This window comes from Corvus kubaryi, unplaced genomic scaffold, assembly GCF_017639235.1.
Source record: "Corvus kubaryi isolate FWS band 111438036 unplaced genomic scaffold, C.kubaryi_AGA036_p1.0 37387, whole genome shotgun sequence".
Lineage (NCBI taxonomy): Eukaryota > Metazoa > Chordata > Aves > Passeriformes > Corvidae > Corvus > Corvus kubaryi.
The window spans coordinates 7,552,754-7,571,447 of NW_024581129.1; the positions used below are offsets into that span (position 1 = coordinate 7,552,754).

The 18,694-nt window shown below is 51.8% G+C and overlaps 2 protein-coding genes across 9 annotated transcripts; one reads left to right on the forward strand and one right to left on the reverse strand.

The window, feature by feature from the left end:
- The first annotated feature begins 138 nt into the window (after positions 1 to 138).
- E4F1 (E4F transcription factor 1) lies at positions 139 to 9,194 on the forward strand. Of its 3 annotated transcripts, none has more exons than XM_042037469.1 (14): positions 139 to 450; positions 861 to 1,000; positions 1,128 to 1,224; positions 1,871 to 2,076; positions 2,286 to 2,406; positions 2,677 to 2,829; positions 3,314 to 3,480; positions 3,977 to 4,204; positions 4,500 to 4,605; positions 5,189 to 5,406; positions 6,249 to 6,447; positions 6,994 to 7,154; positions 7,900 to 7,962; positions 8,130 to 9,190. In XM_042037469.1, exons 1-14 carry the CDS (start codon positions 315 to 317, stop codon positions 8,475 to 8,477), a joined length of 2,343 nt encoding a protein of 780 aa, XP_041893403.1. In that variant the 5' UTR covers positions 139 to 314; the 3' UTR covers positions 8,478 to 9,190. The 3 variants fall into 3 exon arrangements, with proteins under 3 accessions (XP_041893403.1, XP_041893402.1, XP_041893401.1); XM_042037468.1 differs by lacking the exon at positions 139 to 450 and adding an exon at positions 558 to 765 and having other exon boundaries at positions 3,980 to 4,204; positions 8,130 to 9,194; XM_042037467.1 differs by lacking the exon at positions 139 to 450 and adding an exon at positions 558 to 765 and having other exon boundaries at positions 8,130 to 9,192.
- An 80-nt stretch (positions 9,195 to 9,274) lies between these two features.
- ZDHHC4 (zinc finger DHHC-type palmitoyltransferase 4) lies at positions 9,275 to 18,604 on the reverse strand. Of its 6 annotated transcripts, none has more exons than XM_042037478.1 (7): positions 18,523 to 18,604; positions 15,440 to 15,570; positions 13,005 to 13,078; positions 11,689 to 11,867; positions 11,481 to 11,606; positions 10,471 to 10,715; positions 9,275 to 10,016 (listed from the first exon to the last, which is right to left on the reverse strand). In XM_042037478.1, the coding sequence occupies exons 2-7, from the start codon at positions 15,560 to 15,562 to the stop codon at positions 9,735 to 9,737; spliced, it is 1,029 nt and encodes a 342-aa protein (XP_041893412.1). In that variant the 5' UTR covers positions 15,563 to 15,570; positions 18,523 to 18,604; the 3' UTR covers positions 9,275 to 9,734. The 6 variants fall into 6 exon arrangements, with proteins under 6 accessions (XP_041893412.1, XP_041893410.1, XP_041893414.1 ...); XM_042037476.1 differs by lacking the exon at positions 18,523 to 18,604 and adding an exon at positions 16,464 to 16,484; XM_042037480.1 differs by lacking the exon at positions 18,523 to 18,604 and adding an exon at positions 16,327 to 16,413.
- Positions 18,605 to 18,694: the final 90 nt, after the last annotated feature.

The window sequence follows — 18,694 nt, forward strand, 5'->3', positions numbered from 1 at the left end:
TCATTGGCCGCCCCGCCCGCGGGCCCGCCCCCCGCGCGCTGCTATTGGCCGGGGCGCCCCGGGGCTCGTTAGGTAACGCGTTAGGCAGTGCTGTGGTGACTCGTCGGTAACTGCTCAGGCTCCGCTCCGCCGGGGCTCGGGGCTCAGGGCTCAGGGGTGACCGGGGGGAGCCGAGGGACCGTGCTCCGACACCGCCCACCGGCGTCCGGAACCCCCGCGCGGCGGGCGCGTTCCTCGCCGAGCCCCGTCCCGTTGTTATGACGACACGGCCGTAAAGCCGCCATCTTGCGGCGCGTTGCGACACGGGGGCCGCGATGGCAACGGGCGCGGGGCCGGCGGCGCTTACGGCAGAAGCGGCCGGGCCGGGCCGGGGCGCGGCGGCCGCGGGCTCCGGGCCCCCCGCGCCCTCCGCTGCCCTCATCGGCCTCCCGCCGCCCTTCGGCGAGCAAGGTACCGCCCTCACAGGGCCCCGACCGGCACTGCCAGGCCTGGGGGCGGCGCGGCCCGAGGGGCCCGGCGGGTGAGGGGGCCGGGCCGGTGCTGTCAGTGGGGCGGGAGGCGGCGGGGTCTCCATGTGCCTCGCCCGGGATCGCCCCGCTCCGCTCCAGCACTCCCCGGCAGCTCAGCGGGCCGGGCAGAGCGGCGGTGCTGGGTGTATCACGTTGCCGGCAGAGGCTGTGGAGTCTCCCTCGCTGGAGCTGCTCCAGCCCGCCTGGACACGATCCTGTGCCGTGTGCTCTGGGGTGGCCCTGCTGGAGCAGGGAGGTGGGAATACGTTCTCCACCGTGGTCCCTTCCACCCTGACCCCATCCTGGGATCCCGTGGTGCCCTGGCCCCGCTGACGGAGTTTTCCCCCGCAGACGAGGATGACGTGCACAAGTGCGGGCGCTGCCAGTCGGAGTTCAGCTCCCTGGAGGAGTTCGTGCAGCACAAGCTGCAGAAGGGCTGCCAGCGCCCTCCCGACGCGCTCGCCGGGCTCCTCGGCCAAGAAGGACAAAAGGTGACAGCGGCTTCTCCGAGCCGGGGCTGGAAATGATTAGGATGCAACGGTCTGTTGGGTTGGAGGGGAGGGAGCAGTGTGTTTAGATAAGCAGAACCTGCTTGCTGAACGTGCTCTGTGCCAGCAGGTGGTTCCTGCGGTCGAGGAGTCCATAACTGTTGCTCACATTGTTGTTGAAGCATCTTCCATAGCAGAGGAGATCAGAAACGCCTCGGCCATCGTAGGTGAGCTCTGAGGTGCTGCCTTGACACCCCTGGGGGGTTTGGTACCTGTCCTCTTCTGGTGGCTTTGGGTTGTGGTTGGGTGCGTGACATCTCTGTGCCATTGGGATTTAGGGCTGGGTGTTCCTGCAGCGCTCTGGGAGGCAGCCCTGGGCCAGCCCTGCAATCCTCCCCACATCAGGATCCTGGAATAGTCATGGAGTGGTTTGGGTTGGGAGGGACCTTAAAGCCCAACCAGTGCCACCCCCTGCCCTGGGCAGGGACACCTTCCACTGTTCCCAGATTGCTCCAAGCCCCGTCCAACCTGGCCTTGGACACTTCCAGGGATCCAGGGGCAGCCACAGCTTCTCTGGGCACCCTGTGCCAGGGCCTCCCCACCCTCACAGGGAACAATTCTTTCATAATATCTCTTCTAAATCTACCCTCTTTCAGCTTAATTAATACAACTAATTAATACAAATTAGATGTTAAACTCTATTCTGGAAGTGCCCATTTTATGCTGCCCTAATGAGAAGGTTGCAAAGACTTGAGTTGCAGGTTTAAAATACCTTTTCTCCTTCTGTCTGCACAAAATGCTGAAACAGTAGATGGTTTGTTGGGTAAAGCTCTGTCCTGTAAAGAACCCAACTGTCTCCCCACCTTTTCCCAGGCAGTGGGCACATCAAGGAGGTCATTGTAGCAGGAGATCATGTGTTTGAGAACCCAAATGGCCACGTGGACGGGGAGGTCAGTGAGGAGCAGGGCAGCCCCGAGGAGCAGGAGCAGGACATTTCCACTGAGCTGATCAAGGTGAAGCTGCAGGTGAACAAGGAAGGGCGATACGTGTGTGAGCTGTGCCAGAAGACATTTAAAACTGTGAGTATCCCCTCTGCTGATGTGGGTTAGGGAGGTATTTAGGCTGACTGTAAACTAGGAGATCTCAAAACTTGGGAACAGTGTGCTTTACTACCTGCCACACTTCCCAGAGGGAAGTTCTGCTTTCACAAGGAGCCTTGTTGTTCTTTACAGAAATCCAAAAACTTTAAACTGTTTAGCATGTCTCTTAAAGGAAATTCTTTCCCTAGGCCAGCATCCTCAAAGCTCACATGATCACTCACAGCAGCAGGAAGGACTATGAGTGTAAACTCTGTGGAACTTCCTTTAGGACAAAGGGGTCTCTGATCCGACACCATCGGCGGCACACTGGTAAGTTCTCCAAAATAACAGTTCCTTGTTACTGGAGCTGTCTGTGGTTATCCATTTGCCTTGCAGTGGAATTCCTTGCTGCTTTCCATGTTTCACTGAGCTGAGACCATTGAGCTCCCCAGCATTTGGGGTGCTGGGAGGCAGGGAAAGATTCTGGATAGGCGCACATGTGTGCTGTAGAAAGCTGAACATGTTCTTCAGCTTGTCACACAGAGCAGATCCTGGCACTTCTGGCTTTAATGTAGCTGCTTTGATTCTTGTCATTTCCAGATGAAAGACCTTACAAATGCAAGAAATGTGGGAAAAGCTTCCGGGAATCAGGAGCTTTGACTCGACACCTTAAATCTCTGACACCTTGCACTGAAAAAATTCGCTTCAACATGACCAAAGAAATAGTTGTCAACAAAGATGATCTGCCATCAGGTCAGTGATGCTGTCAGGACCTGCCTCGTGTCTGATAAAGCCGAACACTCACAGCACTTGGAATATAAATTCCTTCTGGCACAGGTTGCCCAGAGAAGCTGTGGCTGCCCCATCCCTGGCAGTGTCCAAGGCCAGGTTGGACAGGGCTTGGAGCAGCCTGGGATAGATAGTGGAAGTTGTCCCTGCCCACGGCAGGGGGTGGAACTGGATGACCTGTAAGATCCCTTCCAATCCAAACCATTCCATGATTCTCATTTATGATAAAAAAGTATTTCTGTGGTATTGAGGTTATATTTTTTACACCAGAAAAAAGTAATTTATAGAGCAAAGCTATTACCTTGAAGCCGGATGTGAACTCAAGATTATGTTTGAGAATCTGGTACAAAGGTGGCTTTAACAGGCCCCTCATGCTCTAAGGCAGATTTTTTTAGGGCACAGGGAGTTGCTGAGGGGTGCATTTCCCCACGTGGTTCATCCCTTGCAGGATCCTGCAGCTCCAACACAGACACGGTGTCCTCGATAGCGAGCGAATCCATCGAAGCCTCCCCTGTCATCCACCTTGTGACAGATGCAAAAGGCAACGTCCTCCATGAAGTCCATGTCCAGATGCAGGAACTTCCTGTGGTGGATGCAAAACCCCTGGAGCCAGATGTGAGTGTGGTTTGTCTCAAACACCCTTCGTGTGTTTCACGCAAAGAACATTTGACCTCATGAGCAAAAGTGTCTTGGGTGCTGACAGTAAATCTGAGTGTGGAATGAAGTGGTTCTTTTGGTTGTTTTCCATGTGGGCAGGTGCTCTGCTCTTTCCTGGGCCCCAGGGAAGTCGAATTGCTCACCTCTTTCTGCTGCTGAGCTGAGCACTGTGTGTAGCTTACAGGGGCTGGGGCTTCACCACCACATCATATAAAATGAGGGGATGTTTTTGTTGACCATTCCCTGCTGTAAGACTGTGGTAGGGGCAGAGGCTTGTCATCCCTTGGATTGTCAGTACAGATCCACCTCATCTTCCTCCTCAGCCCAGTTCCCTGGTTGATCTTTCAAACCCGTGGCACAGCATTGGACACCCCAGAGAGAGTGACCCTCGCAGCAGTGTTGCTGTAAGAAAACTGTGGATTTGCTGTGCCAAACTTCCTCTTTGTTCCTTCAGCAGTCACATCCCGAGGAGCTGCCGTGCGAGGGGGAAGTGAACAGTGAGAACCTGCTGAGGCAGGCCATGAGGAATTCGGGAATTGTCATCGAGAGAGTGGCTGTGGAGGAGGTGCAGAAGCCAGATGAACCTGTGGCAGCTGCTCCAGAAGAGCTGGAAAACAAAGGGGTGGAAGTAGAAGAGGAGCCATGTGGGGAGCAGTGTGTTAAACTGGAACAAGCAGAGTCTGTATGTTTGTATTCCATCAACAGATTAACTTTTTAACCTTCCTTGTCTGTATTTGGTTGTGGGCAGCACTCTTGTCCTCACGTGTCTCTGCTGTGCCTGTGGCTTTGTGTCAGGTTTTAGATTGTGCAGGTGTGATTTAAGGGAAATATTACTTCACACACATGCTGTCCCTTTCCATCACAGAGATCTCTTTCCTGTCAAAGCTGGAGTGCTTAATTGGGAATTTGGGTAGCAATCCTAACTGGACACACCAGTACAAAAAAGAAAAGCGGTATTCTCATTTTCTCTCCAACAGACACCTGCAGAAAGAACCAACGGGTACAAACGTTACGTTTGCTCTCACTGTAATGAAGCCTTCAGTGAAGCTGCTGCCCTGGAAACACACAGCAAGAGTCACACAGGTAAAGTACTGCTGGGGCTGTTGTCTGATGAGCTGTGGCTCAGTGACCTCAGCCATGTACAGCTCCTCTGATGAGGAGAGACTGCGGGAGCTGGGCCTGGTCAGTCTGGAGAAGGGAAGGCTGAGGGGGATCCCATCAATCCATACAAATCTCTCCCAGGGCTGTCAGAGGATAGTGCCAGACTCTGTTCAATGACAGGAAAAGGAGCAATGGCCAGAAACTAAAACACAGCAAGTTCCACCTCAACATAAGAACCTCTTTCCATGACGGTGGCAGAACACTGGAACAGCTGCCCAGGGAGGGTGTGGAGTCTCCCTCTCTGGAGACATCCCAAACCCACCTGGATATGTTCCTGTGTCACCTGCTCCAGGTGACCCTGCCTGGGCAGGGGTTGGACTGGATGAGCTCCAAAGGTCCCTTCCAACCCCAGCTATTTTGGGGTTCTGTGAAAGCCCACACATGTGGTTGACAATACAATTCCTCTCCTTCTCCAGGTTGATTTTTTGTAAGAATTCAGTTACACCTGTACCAGATGCTGCGGGTTGCCCTGGATCAACCACACGCTTTCTCTCTGTCCCTCTAGAATACAAACCTTTCAAGTGTGAGGAGTGTGGCAAGGAGTTCACCAAGGGCTACCTGCTGAAGAAGCACCAGGAGGTGCACGTCAACGAGCGGCGGTTCCGCTGCGGGGAGTGCGGGAAGCTCTACAAGACCATTGCCCACGTGAAGGGGCACCGCAGGGTGCACTCGGACGAGCGGCCCTACGCCTGCCCCAAGTGCGGCAAGCGCTACAAGACAAAGGTGGGCCCCCCTCACAAAACCGCCACATTGGCCTGGCTTTGCTCCTCAAAGAGCAAGTGTCAGCTTGCCTGCCTCTTATGGGATGCCCAGAGAACTCTGGCTGTCCCATCCCTGGAAGTGTTCAAGGTCAGGTTGGATGGGGCTTGGAGCAACCTGGGATAGTGGAAGGCGTCCCTGCCCATGGCAAGGGGTGGAACAAGATGTTCCTTAAGGTTCTTTCCAACCTAAACCATTCAGTGATTCTGTGATCTGAAGCTGCAGAAAGACATTTTGGTTTAGTGGGGAAAAGAAAGACAGTCTTTGTAAAACCATCACATTTCTGAACTAACTGTTCCTTAATGTGTGGAACAAATATGTAATAATAGTGTCCTGGTTCTGGCCAGGACTGGGTTAGTTTTTGTAGTAGCCACGAGGGAGCACGGCCAGAACATTCTGGTGCGGGGGAAAGGAGTTCCTTCTGTCTATTATCAGGGCAAGTGAATTGCTCACCTCTCTCTTGTATCCTCTGTCATCAGTACTGTTGTTTGTTTTCTTATTTCTGTTTCTGGTAAATTGTTCTTATCTCAGTCCATGATCTTCACCTTTTGTGCCTCCAGTTCTCCTCTCCAGCCCACTGCAAGGGGAGGGGGAGAGGGAGAGGGGGAGCAAGCGAGTGGCTCATGGTTTGGAGAGTCCCAGTGGAAGCACTGACTTGGAGAGTACCATTCCTAAACCACCACCCAAGAAAATCAAACCCTTGTGTCCTCTAAGAGATGTTGAGTTCCACCCTGGAAGTTAAACCCTGCATCCATGAGTTTGCCGTGTCCTTTCTGAGCCCTTCCCTTGCCTCCCTGTGCGTGCAGAACGCCCAGCAGGTGCATTTCCGTACCCACCTGGAGGACAAGCCCTACGTGTGCCAGTTCTGCAGCCGGGGGTTCCGGGAGAAGGGCTCCCTGGTGCGCCACATCCGCCACCACACCGGAGAGAAGCCCTTCAAGTGCTACAAGTGCGGGCGCGGCTTTGCCGAGCACGGCACCCTCAACAGGCACCTCAAAACCAAAGGTAAGCAGGGCTGCCCTGGGGAGAGGCTGCTCTGGGGTTGGGTTTGGACAGGCTGCCCTTGGGCTGGGTGGGAATGGTGGGGAGGGTGGATCTAATGACCTGCGTGGAAGTGGGGATGTTCCGTGAGGAAAATGCCTTGAGTAAAGTCCTCACCAAAAATCTGGTTTGGTGGGATTAGTTGCACTGGATTTGCTGCTCCTTTAGCTCCTAAGCAGGGATTTCCGCTTCAGGTAGTGCTGATGGTGTTATTCCAAAGGAATAATACAAATTTACTGGAGGAAAAAAAAAGTTTCCTATGAGAGGAAAAAAAAGAGAGAGATACTGAAATGTATCAGCAGAAGATTGGTGACGTAAAAAAGCAGCTGCTCTGCTCTAGGCTCAGTTGTCTGGTGTCACATGGGCTCTTCTGGGCTGTTCCTTGGCCTGTCCTGGTGGGCCAAGAACCTCTCATGTGACACTGGTCACTTGTCCATGGCATCCCCTTGCTAGTGCTGCTGCTATTGGAGATGCTCACAAAAAAGGATGTTTTTCTGGAATTCCATCCAGGTGGCTGCCTCCTTGCTATGAAAGAGGTGGAAGAAGTGATAGTGTCTGAGGAAAGCCAGTCTGCTGACAACTTAGCAGCCACGGTGCTTTCAGAAGATCCACACACGGTGCTGGTGGAGTTCTCCTCGGTGGTGGCAGACACTCAGGAATACATCATCGAGGTGAGAAAGGGCAGCCAGCCTGCTCATTGGGAATTTAGCAGGATTTGGTCAGGAAAAGCTGCAGTTGTTCATGTTCCTGCTCCAGCCTTTTGGGAGAAGGTAAAACAGGCTCTGTGCTGCCTGCATGGCCCCAGGAGTCAGTAGGATTAGCCTTGTTTGGAAGGAAAGCACTTGGAGCTTCCCCACCCTCCCAGAGTGCCGTGTGTGGGCAGGAAAAGGAGAAGGGAAGACTGACAGTGGCTCAGCAGGAGGCTGAGCCTGAGAATTTTTGACCACACCACATTTTAGGTCCTCACAACCTTGCTTCAGCTTTCCCTAGTATTTTCTCCCATTTCTATTTATCTTACTTTGTCCCAGACAATCTCTGTTGTTTCTAACATAGGCTGCCAAAAGCAATGAATTCTGTATTTCACTTTATCCCCTCCATCACACAGAGACAGTTCTCATCCAAGTGGGGTAACACAGCTCAGTAATTGAGTGCTGTGGTAGTTTCTCTCCAGTAGGAGAAAAATCTGCTGCTTGGCCAAATCCTGCTGAGGGAGGACATTGTCTTTCAGTTATTTGTGAATATTGTGCATTAATTTTAAGTAGTTCCTGATAAAGGGATTGGGAGGGAATGTCAAGGAGTTGTCTTTGGAGTAGCTACTGCATGTGGGGGAACAGTAAGATGTTAGTGAATTATATCTTGGTGATAAAAATCTTTTTATATGACCTAAAAAGGGAATTATTTTATTTTGTTTTTCAGACTTCTACTGAAGACATGGAGACCAGCGAAGCTACTGAAATAATAGAGGGAACAAGACATGAGGTAAAGCAGTCCTTCAGTGACAGGAGGGGTGAACAGCTGGAGCAGCCTGGAATGCAGAGCTGCTCCTGTCACTGCCCCGTGGTTGTCAGGCATCTCTGCAGTGATAATCGCTGTTAATTCTCCCAGTAAATGCACCAACCATCAGTGCAACCCCTCTCCCCTCGCAGGTCGACAGCCACATCATGAAGGTGGTGCAGCAGATCGTGAACCAGGCCAACTCCGGCCACCAGATCATCGTGCAGAACGTCACTGTGGCCGAGGGCGCTGCGGCCACCGACACCGCCGACACCATCACCATCGCCACGCCCGAGAGCCTCACCGAGCAGGTGGCCATGACCCTGGCCTCGGCCATCGGTGACGGCGCCGTGCTGGCCACCGACGGCGGCCTGGCCACGCAGGAGGCCACCGTCACCATGGTGGCGTCCGAGGACATCGAGATCATGGAGCACGCGGGGGAGTTCGTGATCGCCGCCGCGCAGGAGGGCGAGGTGGAGGTGCAGACGGTGATCGTGTGAGGGATGGCGCAGCTGCAGAACTGCCTGGCTCCTCCAGGCACTGGGGCTGGTCAGAGAGCAAAGGGGGGGAATGTTCTGGAGGGAAGTGGCTTCACGGGATGGTACAGGCCCAAAATGGGATAGCGCAGGCCTAAAACAGGATAGGACAGGCCCGAGGTGTTCTCAGGCTAAAACCAATACCAGGAATGAAACCCTTGGCCTGGTGGCACTGAGGAGACTGACAGGTCACAAGTGGCACTCAGTATTCTGTACAGCAGCCTCGAATTAAGGAAGATCCTTTGGGCATCAGTTCCCTCTGCCTACGGGACAGCAGTGGTCTGGTTTTTAAAAGGATTCAGAAAGTGTAGCAAAGATGTGGGGGTCTCATGAGAGATTATTTAAATATATGCATTTAAAACAAGTTGAGAAAACCAAACCTAAGGAGTTGTGGTGTGTGTTGAGCACCACTGAACCACTCTCATGCCTTTAACCTCACTCCTTCAGGCCTCCCAAGGCATGGTACTGCAGTATTTCTCTTTTCTTTGATATCCTGGACAAGTAGCCTTATGTACTGGTCTGTGAATGCATTATTGTGCCCTGCAATGCCAGCCAGGCTGCTCTGAGAGCCAGCCTGGGGGCTGGAAAGCCATATTGTATAGGAATTTGGTTTTTTTAAACCATATATGATTTTTAATTGCATATTGTACAGATTCGGCATGTAAATAAATACATTTTTAAAAATAAAATAATTTAAAGTTCCTACGATATTTTTTCCCAATTTCTCTTCTATTGTACTCAAACTGAAGAATTTCTGGAAGGAGAGGAGAACAGGAACACTTTTAATTTCCTTCCTGAAATTAATGCCACAAAGCTGCAGTAGGACATGGTTTCTGCAGGTAAGATCCTGCCAGAAATAATTTCAGCTAAACACACACAGCCTGTTGTAGTCATTGTTAACAGTAATGAGTCAATTGTTTCCCAAAGAAAGGGACTCACAAAAAGATGCTGCTTCCTCAAATTCACAGGAGCTCTGTGTTAGCCTTTCCCAGTGAGAAAGATTCACTTTGGGAAGATGGACCAAATCCCTGTAGCCAGGGGCCAGGGCTGAGCTGGCCTTGAGTCTTGCTGAGTGGGGGAGCTCAAATGATGCTCTGCTGAGGCACCAATATGTGAATTCTGCAGTAATCTTGTTCCAAAATCTGTCTGGGGCAGCCAAGGCCACTGCTGAACTAAAGTTGTAGAAAACATTTAAAAATGCCCAGAGAAACAATAATATCTTCATGTTTTCTTCTTCCTTTCCAACACTGTAGGAGGGTTAAAGATTTCCCTTAAATTCCTCCAGATCCCTTTAGAATAAATGTTTTTGTAGATGAGGGGTCTGTCATGAGGCTGCTGTGGGAGATGGGAACCCCTCAATCTTCGGGATTTGCACCATTCATTGGTGGTTTGGTTGGTGAGGGCCAAATACAGACTGAAGCAGCAATATCCACCCAGGACAAGAGTGAGCAGGATGACAAACCCCAGCATGAAGACAATCCTAGGGAAAGTCAAGAAAAGGTGCTGCAGAAAAAGAGAAAAATAAGTTAAAAAATGGGAGGGTTGAATCCCATGAGTACAGCTGGAATGCACATCTGTGTGTGCACATGGAACTGTATCCACATTCCAGGGTGGTGGGTCCTGTTTAACATCTCCACTAAGATACCTCAGGGACTCTCAGCTGTTTCCTAAACTACATCAGCTGGTGATTGGAATGTAAATTCCTTCTCTCTAAATCAGATCTGCTGAGTGACCGATCCTGGAGACAGGAATATGAAGGATGGGAAATACTGTGAGAAAAATCCCCCAGTTTTAAAGTATTCTGCAGTGGCAGTTTTCTAAATCTAGTTACATGTGTAAACCAGCTAAAAACCTGCAGTCTGTCCCAAAACCCTGCAGTCTGTCCCCATGCTGGGGGAACAGGACAACATTCCTGCCAGCAAAGTGTGAGACACAACATGTTACAGCATGAACTGACCTGAATGAGGAAGGGAATCTCCACGGCGTGCTCCTGTCCCTGGGCATCCAGGTAGGTGCTGTGCATGATGTTGGAGAGCAGCAGCACCTGGATGAGGAATGCAGCCGTGACAGCAGCCACGGCTCCGGCTGTGGCTGTCAGGGAGAGCAGGTACAGCAGGAAAACGCCGGCGTTGGAGGCGCCGATGCAGTTGTTGACCCACACACAGTGGTGGTCAAAGCGATGCACACACGTCCTGCAGACACCTCGAGGGGCAAAACGAGTGTGTTGGCACTTCATTTTTAAGTAAGCAGTTTGATCTTTACGTGGTTTTTAAGATGAAAATATGTGGGAGTTACAGTCAGGGTTTAGCTGGCAGCTTTTCAAGCAAATAAATTAATTTTGGTTGGGTATCTTAAGAAAAACAATGTATCCCATCTCTTTTATTCACCAAAACTGCAGCTCCAAGACTTGGTTTCTCTAACAGTACTGCCTGGCAAAGCACCTGAAAGGTAGAGATTGTAGCTCCCACCTTTATTTTAGATGATAAAAAGAGGTGGTGGACTTCTCATCCCTGGCAGTGTTCCAGGTCAGGCTGGACAGGGCTTGGAGCAACCTGTGATAGTGGAAGGTGTCCCTGCCCCTGGCAGGGGGTGAAACAAGATGGACTTTAAAGATCCCTCCCAGCCCAAACCATTCCAGAACTCTGTGACTCTATGAAACACAAAATCCTGAACCCAGGTCTTGACAGGTAATAATTTCTCTTTTAAATTCCAGCTGCTCACAAGCTTGGCTGTTCTTGACCCTAAATTATCCCTCAGAACTGGTAATTTCTGTGAGAAGAAACAGCACCCAACCAGCTCCACAGATGGGCAAATGCAGCTGTTACCTGGGACCCCAGGAAAACAAACACAGCCCTGTGAGCACTGAGCTGATAACAGAACAGCTGTAGTTGGGACTGCAGCTCCTGGAGGAGAATTCCTTTGGGAAAGTGTTATTTTCATGCTTATCAAGGAATTTCAGATCCTTACTGCAGTGCTTGGACCTGGCTGGCTTCTCCACGGTGCACGTGGGACACACAAGGCCTCTCTGAAACAACACCCCATCATAGGCATAAACCTTAACCAGTGATGCAGCATTGGATTTTGTTACTATACCTGTGAAAGAGACAAGAAAAACAACTAAAAATGGGATTTGTAGCATTTTTTCTGTTTTCAAAGAGCACGAGCATGATCTTACCAGGATTGGCCCGGGAGCAGAGCAGGAAGCAGCCCACATTCCCAGCCAGCAGCAGGTAGGGCAGGAGGAGGAGGAGGATGTGGAACTGCAGCTCCCAGCAGTACACAAACACTTCCCAGGTGTATTCCCCAAACACTGCAGCCTGCAGGGCTATGTGCAGGACCACAAACAAACAGCTCCTGGAAAGGAAAGGGGACAGTCTATTTAACACTCAGCATCCTGATTAACAGGTCAAGTACACTCAGAGGTGATCAAAGACTTTCCAAATGCAAGGAGACACCTCTTTTAGGTTTTCAGGCCAGCTTGGATTGCATATTAATAGTGTCTTCTCCATCCACTGGCTTCTCCTTCTCTTCTTCCCACATACACTCCTTTAAATATGTCAGCTAAATTCCCTGCTTTATTCACATATCCTTTGGATTTTTTTTCCCTGTCAGTACAAAGTCTTATAATCACTCACTGCTGACAAAATATGCCACAGCAATAGGCCACAAAACATTCTGCCAGAAGACATTTGCTACTCTGAAAGCAAAAAAAATCCCCCAAAATAATCTTAAAAACTCTGCAATAATATAACCAGCTGTTAGAAAATAGGTGTGGCAGGAGGTGGGCAGTGGCGAACACCAGTTCCAGAGCGTGTGGAGGGTCCCAGTGCCCCCAGCACATGTGACAGTGTCACCTCTCTGTCTCAGGCTGTGTTAGAGCACAGGATCAGCAGAACAGGCACAAAACAACCACAGCACTCACAGCACAGCTGTAGATTCACAGCCCTGAAGTCACTGTCACACTGAGCTTCTGTCCCCAGAGAAACGGTATTTAAATCATTCCTGAGGCACCAGAGTTTACAGACACTACAAAATCCACCTGAATCCAGCAGACCGCACACTGGCAGCTGTGCGGCTTCCCCCTTAGCCACCTGGACATCCAGGCTGCTGGACTGAGACTAATGGGATTTGAGAGAGAGGATGGAGACTGAGAGTCTGTCTGACTCCATCTGCAACTGCCAGAGAGACTGTGGTAATTCCTGTGGGGATGCAGGATCCCACCAGTGTGACCAACATCTGTTACTGAGCCACATTATCTTTGTTTCTCAATATGTTCAAACATTTCAGGGTTCCACCTTCTAAACAATGACCAAGGAAGGGAGAGACAACAGCGTGGCAAACATCAAAGGGAATCTGTAATCCCTGACAGGCATCTCAAATAGAGAGAGAATATCCAAGGGTAATACTGAGAGCTCTCACGGTGGCAGGAGATCCCAACAGTAACCAGAAATAGGAGTAAAAAATAATGTCAAAGGCATAAAAATGCAATACCTTGTGTGGAAGAGCCTGTGCAGTGTCCTGTGTGTCACTCTCTGGAGCTGGGTGGGGATCACCAGTGACAACACCTGAGGGAAATGAAGCTCTGTTACCTGACCATCACTGCTGCCTTGGGGCAAGTTCAGATCTAATACAAGTCCCTCATCCCTCAGTTCTGGATCTGCACAGCCACAGCACCATAGAGGAGGCTCCTTTTCAGGGGCATCTGAGCTTCTCACCACAGAATAAAGGGGGGAAGAGACCTTTGAGATCCTCCAGTCCAACCAAAACACAGAGAATCACAGAATCCTGGAATCACTAAGCTTGGACAAGCCCTCCAAGATTCTCATTTCCAACCTGTGTGCCAACTCCCCACCTTGTCCCCAGCCCAGAGCACTGGGTGCCTTGTCCAGTCCTTCCTGGGACACCTCCAAGGATGGGGACTCTAAACCTCCCTGGGCAGTTCCAATGCCTGACCACCCTTTCCATTAAGAAAGAAGAGAGGCAGGAATGCTGCTGGGGTTTTCCACATGGGAGTGAGATTCCATATTCCTGGGAGCACCCCAGGCCCAAGCAAACATATCTGGGTTAATGTGTGAAAGTTCTAAGGAGCTTAGGGTGGGTGTAGGGTGGGGATGGGTTAAGCAGGGGATAAAACTGAGCAATTCCCCAGCTACAATATGCTCCATCAGCCCATCTGACAGATCAAGGGGAGATAAGCAAAGGGGGGAGATAAGCAAAGGGGGGAGATACGGCCTGTGGCCTCCAGAAAAGAGAGAAAAAATTCCACAAGCCAAACAACCCCCAAAAAATCCAGTTTCTCCAGCTACAGCTCTGATCCAGCCCGATGGCTCCATGTCTAATTGCCCTTTCCAGCACAGCTTGACGTGCTGAAGAAGGAACCTGCCTGTGTTCATTGAGTGAATCCCTCAGCCAGAGATGTGCCTGTGGAATTGTCTGACTCGGCTGCTCTGAGCTGACAGATCTCTATAGCAACATGGCTCAGGAATTAGAGCAGCTGAGCCTATTTCTAGCTGGCATGGAAAGAAAATATGCAGTGAGAGCTTCTTGCCTCAGATGTGAAAGACCAGGAGGCAAAAAGCATATGTGGAGCTGAGAAGATGCTAAATATTTTTGTGTGAACTGGTACATCTCAGCTCGGCAGTTCGAGGGATAAGTGTTTTTTTCAAGTGTGCTGCAAGAGGAAACACAACCCAGCAGAAAAGAACCTGCAGAAAACTTAAACACACTGCAGGCTTATGCCAAGCACCCTCAGCTGCTCCTCCATGGCCCCTCCAGGCCCTTCACCACCCTCGTGTCCCTCCTTTATCACCCTCGTGTCCCTCCTTTGGACACTCTCTAAGAGCTTCAGACCTTTCTGATATTGTGGGGTTTGTATTGTATTGGTTCATATTTATCTTGTACTGTGATCTTTCACTTAGCATTGCCTGTATTTATATCCCAGGTAAAATATTGATTATATTCACACGTATTTATTTCCCAGGCACAAGTATTGATTAGATTCCTCCAGACAGTGGCTTCATACCACAGCAGTAATTTAATTGCTGCTGTTTAAACACTTCATAGCAGCAGCTATTAAGATATGGGGGGAAAAAAATCAATTTCTCTGCACAGTGTGTCTATAAACCAAAAGGAAGTACAATACCAGTAATAAAAAAAGTCTGTCTGAACTCCTGTGAACAGCATTAAATACAATTTACAATTTAAGTGATAATTCTCTCATCCTTTACCTTCCAGGAATATTACAGCTTTTTTTCCCTTTTCATTCAGACACAGCCCAACAGACAGAAAAATGAACTGGTACTTTTCCAATATCCCATTTTAACAAAAAAATGCCAATTTTTAATCCTCTTTTAAAGCTCTTCATTCCTCCCTCTTTCTTAGCAAACAAGAGCCTGCAGCATTAGTACACACATTAAAGAGCTTCCCCTAAAATATCTGCCACCACTCATAATTCTCTCCCTATTTTAATCCTCAAACCTCCCCCACCTTTTTCCTCTCAATGTCAGCAGCCAATACCACGAAACTGCAAATTCCTGGGGCCTGATTCTTATTTAATTTCTCAAAGCTGAAGTGTTGTGGTGTCACTGGACAAGGTGCTTCTGGCACTGTGAGAGGCTCCATCCTCACCCCAGACAGGCACAGGCAGGAATGGGAGCTGGGAGACCCAAATGGTTTTTATTACCTGCTTGGGCAGGATTTAATCATCTCAGAGGAAGTGTATTTCTACTTCCTATCCCACTTCCTTGAGAGCATACATTAAAAGGATGCATTAGATTAGTAGTAAACACACACACTGGCTTTTTTTTTTTGAGAAAAAATATAGCAGTTGCACTAATTTTAGCACAACAGAGGAGGGCAGATTATCAGAACGGGAGATGATCATTCCCCTGAAAGTTCATTCTTTACCTGGAAGCCCAGTGCTTTACCTGGCTTGCCTTGTCGACACTCCTTGTGAGGAAACTCTCCTTCCTTCCTGAGCAGAGGCAGAGCAGGGCAGTGACAGTGAGCACAAAGCACAGGTAAATCAGGAAGAGTGTCAGGAAGTCCATCCCAAGCCCTGGAATGTAACAGAAGCAGCTGTTAGACCCCTGCGTGCCAGGTCCCTGCAGCAGGGCCTGGGATTCCCTAAGCCCAGGCAGAGCCCCCCGGGCCCCTCCAGCAGCACCCAGAAATACATACAACAGTGACCTCAATCCTGTGAGGGCTAAGGCAGAAACACAGAATCCTTTAGGCTAGAAAAGACCTCTAAGCCCATGGAGTCCAAGCTGTGCCCGATGCCCACCTCGTCACCAGCCCAGAGCACCGAGCGCCACATCCAGACATTCCTTGGACACCTCCAGGGATGGGGACTCCAGACCTCCCTGGGCAGCCCCTGCCAAGGCCTGACCACCCTTTCCATGGAGAAATCCCTCCTGATGTCCATCCTGACCCTCCCCGGCACAGCCTGAGGCCATTTCCCCTTTTCCCATCCCTTGGGAGCAGAGCCCGACCCCCCCGGCTGCCCCCTCCTGTCAGGGAGTTGTGCAGAGCCACAAGGCTCCCCCTGAGCCTCCTTTGCTCTCGGCTGAGCCCCTTTCCCAGCTCCCTCAGCCGCTCCTGGTGCTCCAGCCCCTTCCCCAGCTCCGTTCCCTTCCCTGGACACGCTCCAGCCCCGGGGGACACGGGGGTCACCGGGGGACAGGGCCCGGAGCTGCCGCGGCCCTGCGGAAGCGCCGCCGCTCCGGCGTTCCCGGCGCTTCCAGCGCCCTCCGGCGCCCCGGCGGCCCCGGGCGGCCCGGCCGAGCCCCAGACCCGGCGGGGAACCGGGGCTCACCTCCGCCAGGAGCCGGGGCACCACCACAGCCCCCGCGCCGCGGCGGCTGAGGAGAGATAAAGCCGTAAAAACATCAGTGAAATCAGTCTATAAATCCCGGAGCTGTCGCGTTCTCGCAGTCCCGGGCAGCTCGTTACCGTGTGAGCCCTGTGCGGCTGATGTGCTGCTTCCGTCTTCCCAGAGCATCGCCGCCGACTGCCCTGGCCCATCCTGTGTCATTCCTTAGGAATCGCCAAAAATTCCCTCAGTTTTGTGGCTTTTGGCGGAGTCGCTAAAGCAAAACCCTTGTGCCTTCTCAGAGCTCTGAGCACTATATTCCCTTGCAACCCGGATCCTCCTCATCCCACCCGGTCCCAGGTGAGGGGGGTTCGCTCCCGCAGCTGCTGAATCTCTCCTGGGGCCGGGATGAGGTGGGAACACGCAGCATCCAGCGCTGTGCCCGTCCCTCCGTGGGGTCTGACAACTGAAACCGCCCGGCGCTCCCGCCGAGGGCCGATTGGGTTACGGTGCCTGCCTGGAATTTGCCAGAGAAACTCGTCCGGTCGCGGCCGCCGCGTCACCGATCCAAAGGCTCCCAAACTGCTGGGATGGTTTTCCCAGCTCTGGGTCCCCTTGTGCCGCTGGCTGGAGGTTGGACAGCACAGGTAAGCGTTCCAGGGGTGCTCCAGGGGCTTTGGCACCAAGAGGAGATGAATCGTCTTGGTGGGAGGCAGGATAGGAGGTTGAGTTTCAGGAAGTCTCTTTTTTCCCTTGGTAAGTCCAGTGCATCCACTTGGGCCTCAAATGCACCAAACAGGATATGAGAGGGAGAAATGCAGCCAAAATATTCCTGGGGCACAGCTGTCCTGGAGTGCAGCCTGAGACACTTGGCTCCTGATGGAGGATGGATGGAAAAAGCCACTTTCCCCCATCCTACTGAGACAGCAAAATTTCTGCAGGTATAAAAATAGCTTGGCTTGGGTCACTGAATGTCACCTGGCAAGTCTGGCAGCACAGAAGGGGCTGGGGTGGGCACGAGGTGGTTTATTTGTGGGAGACCAGGCAGGATCTGTGTGCCACGGTCCCTGGGCACAGCCAGGACAGGAGCTGCAGCGAGTGCCACCACACTGGGACCAGCAGCGACACTGCCGAGGAGTTCGTCCACTCTTGGTGCCCTTACAGGCTGTCCTCAAGGACAACCAGCCAGCAAATACCTGGACAGAGGCTGAGACTGAGAGGGATGAAGCTCATTCAGTCCAAGTGCTGTGAAAATCAGTCAAAAAAGTCTGATCTGGTCAAAAGTCTGGTGGAAGGTCTTTGTGGAAACCACCTCAATTCACTTGGGATCCCAGAACTCAGTTATTGCAAGGATTAAAATTTGCTGTCAGTGTTTAAAGTGCTCAAATCACTTAAAAATGGAGGAAAACAAAGCAATTACCTCACTGACTGAACAAAAAAAAGGGGATTAATTGCAGTTTTGACTGTTTGGGCAGGGAATAGTGACAGAGATGCATGAGGTTTGTAGGAGGTGTTTGTGTCAGTGTCAGCACGGGAGGACAGATGCTTGGGGATTGCTGCTCAGAAGGAGATTTGTGCAGGAGAACCTGCCAGAAAGGAGCTGGAGAGGACAGGCAGAGGGGGAGGAGGAAGAGGAAGAAGTGGGTTTCAATCCCCTGCAGCAGTCCCCTGCAGCAGACCCTCCACCATGTTGTGCTCACTCTCCGGCTGTGCAGAGCAGGTCCCCACAGCTCTCCTTCCTCAGGCTGTGCCCAACCCCTTGCCAGCTGTCCCAGGGTTTCCGGGGAGGTTGTTTCCCACCCCGTCCATCGCTGCCGGCAGCACGGCCCGTGCCGGAGCCGAGGGGAGGCCGGATCACCGCGTGGTCCATGAAGAGATGCAGACGCCCCTCCTGCTGGTGCCGCAGCAGGACGCGTAATTCCCTAAAACCTCTTAGCGTGCTAAGCCCTGGGATCCCTCAGTGCCGAGGAAGCCGAGGAGAAAATCAGAAATAGCAGTTTAAGGGACAGTCGGTGCCAGCGCGGGGGGCTCTGTGGCCAAACACTCGGCTACTTCTCCCTGCGAGGACCCCCCGCTGTCCCGCACGGCGCAGCCTGGCTGGGGACAGCTCTCCCGGTGAGCCCCGAAGTCCCCGACCCCCAAATCCCTGCAGCAAACCACGCGTTGGTTGCACTCCCAAAATCTCGGTGTCCCGCTCACCTTTGCCGGCGGGGCCAGCGAGGTCCCGGCACGCCCAGGTCCCCCCCAGCGCTGTCCCCGCTGCTCTGCACGGCGCTGTCGCTTCAGATTTGCCCTGTGGGTAAAGGATTTCCCTCCACGGGCACTAATCTGTTTTCCCTCCTTCCAGCTCCTAATTCCCCCCAGATCTGCA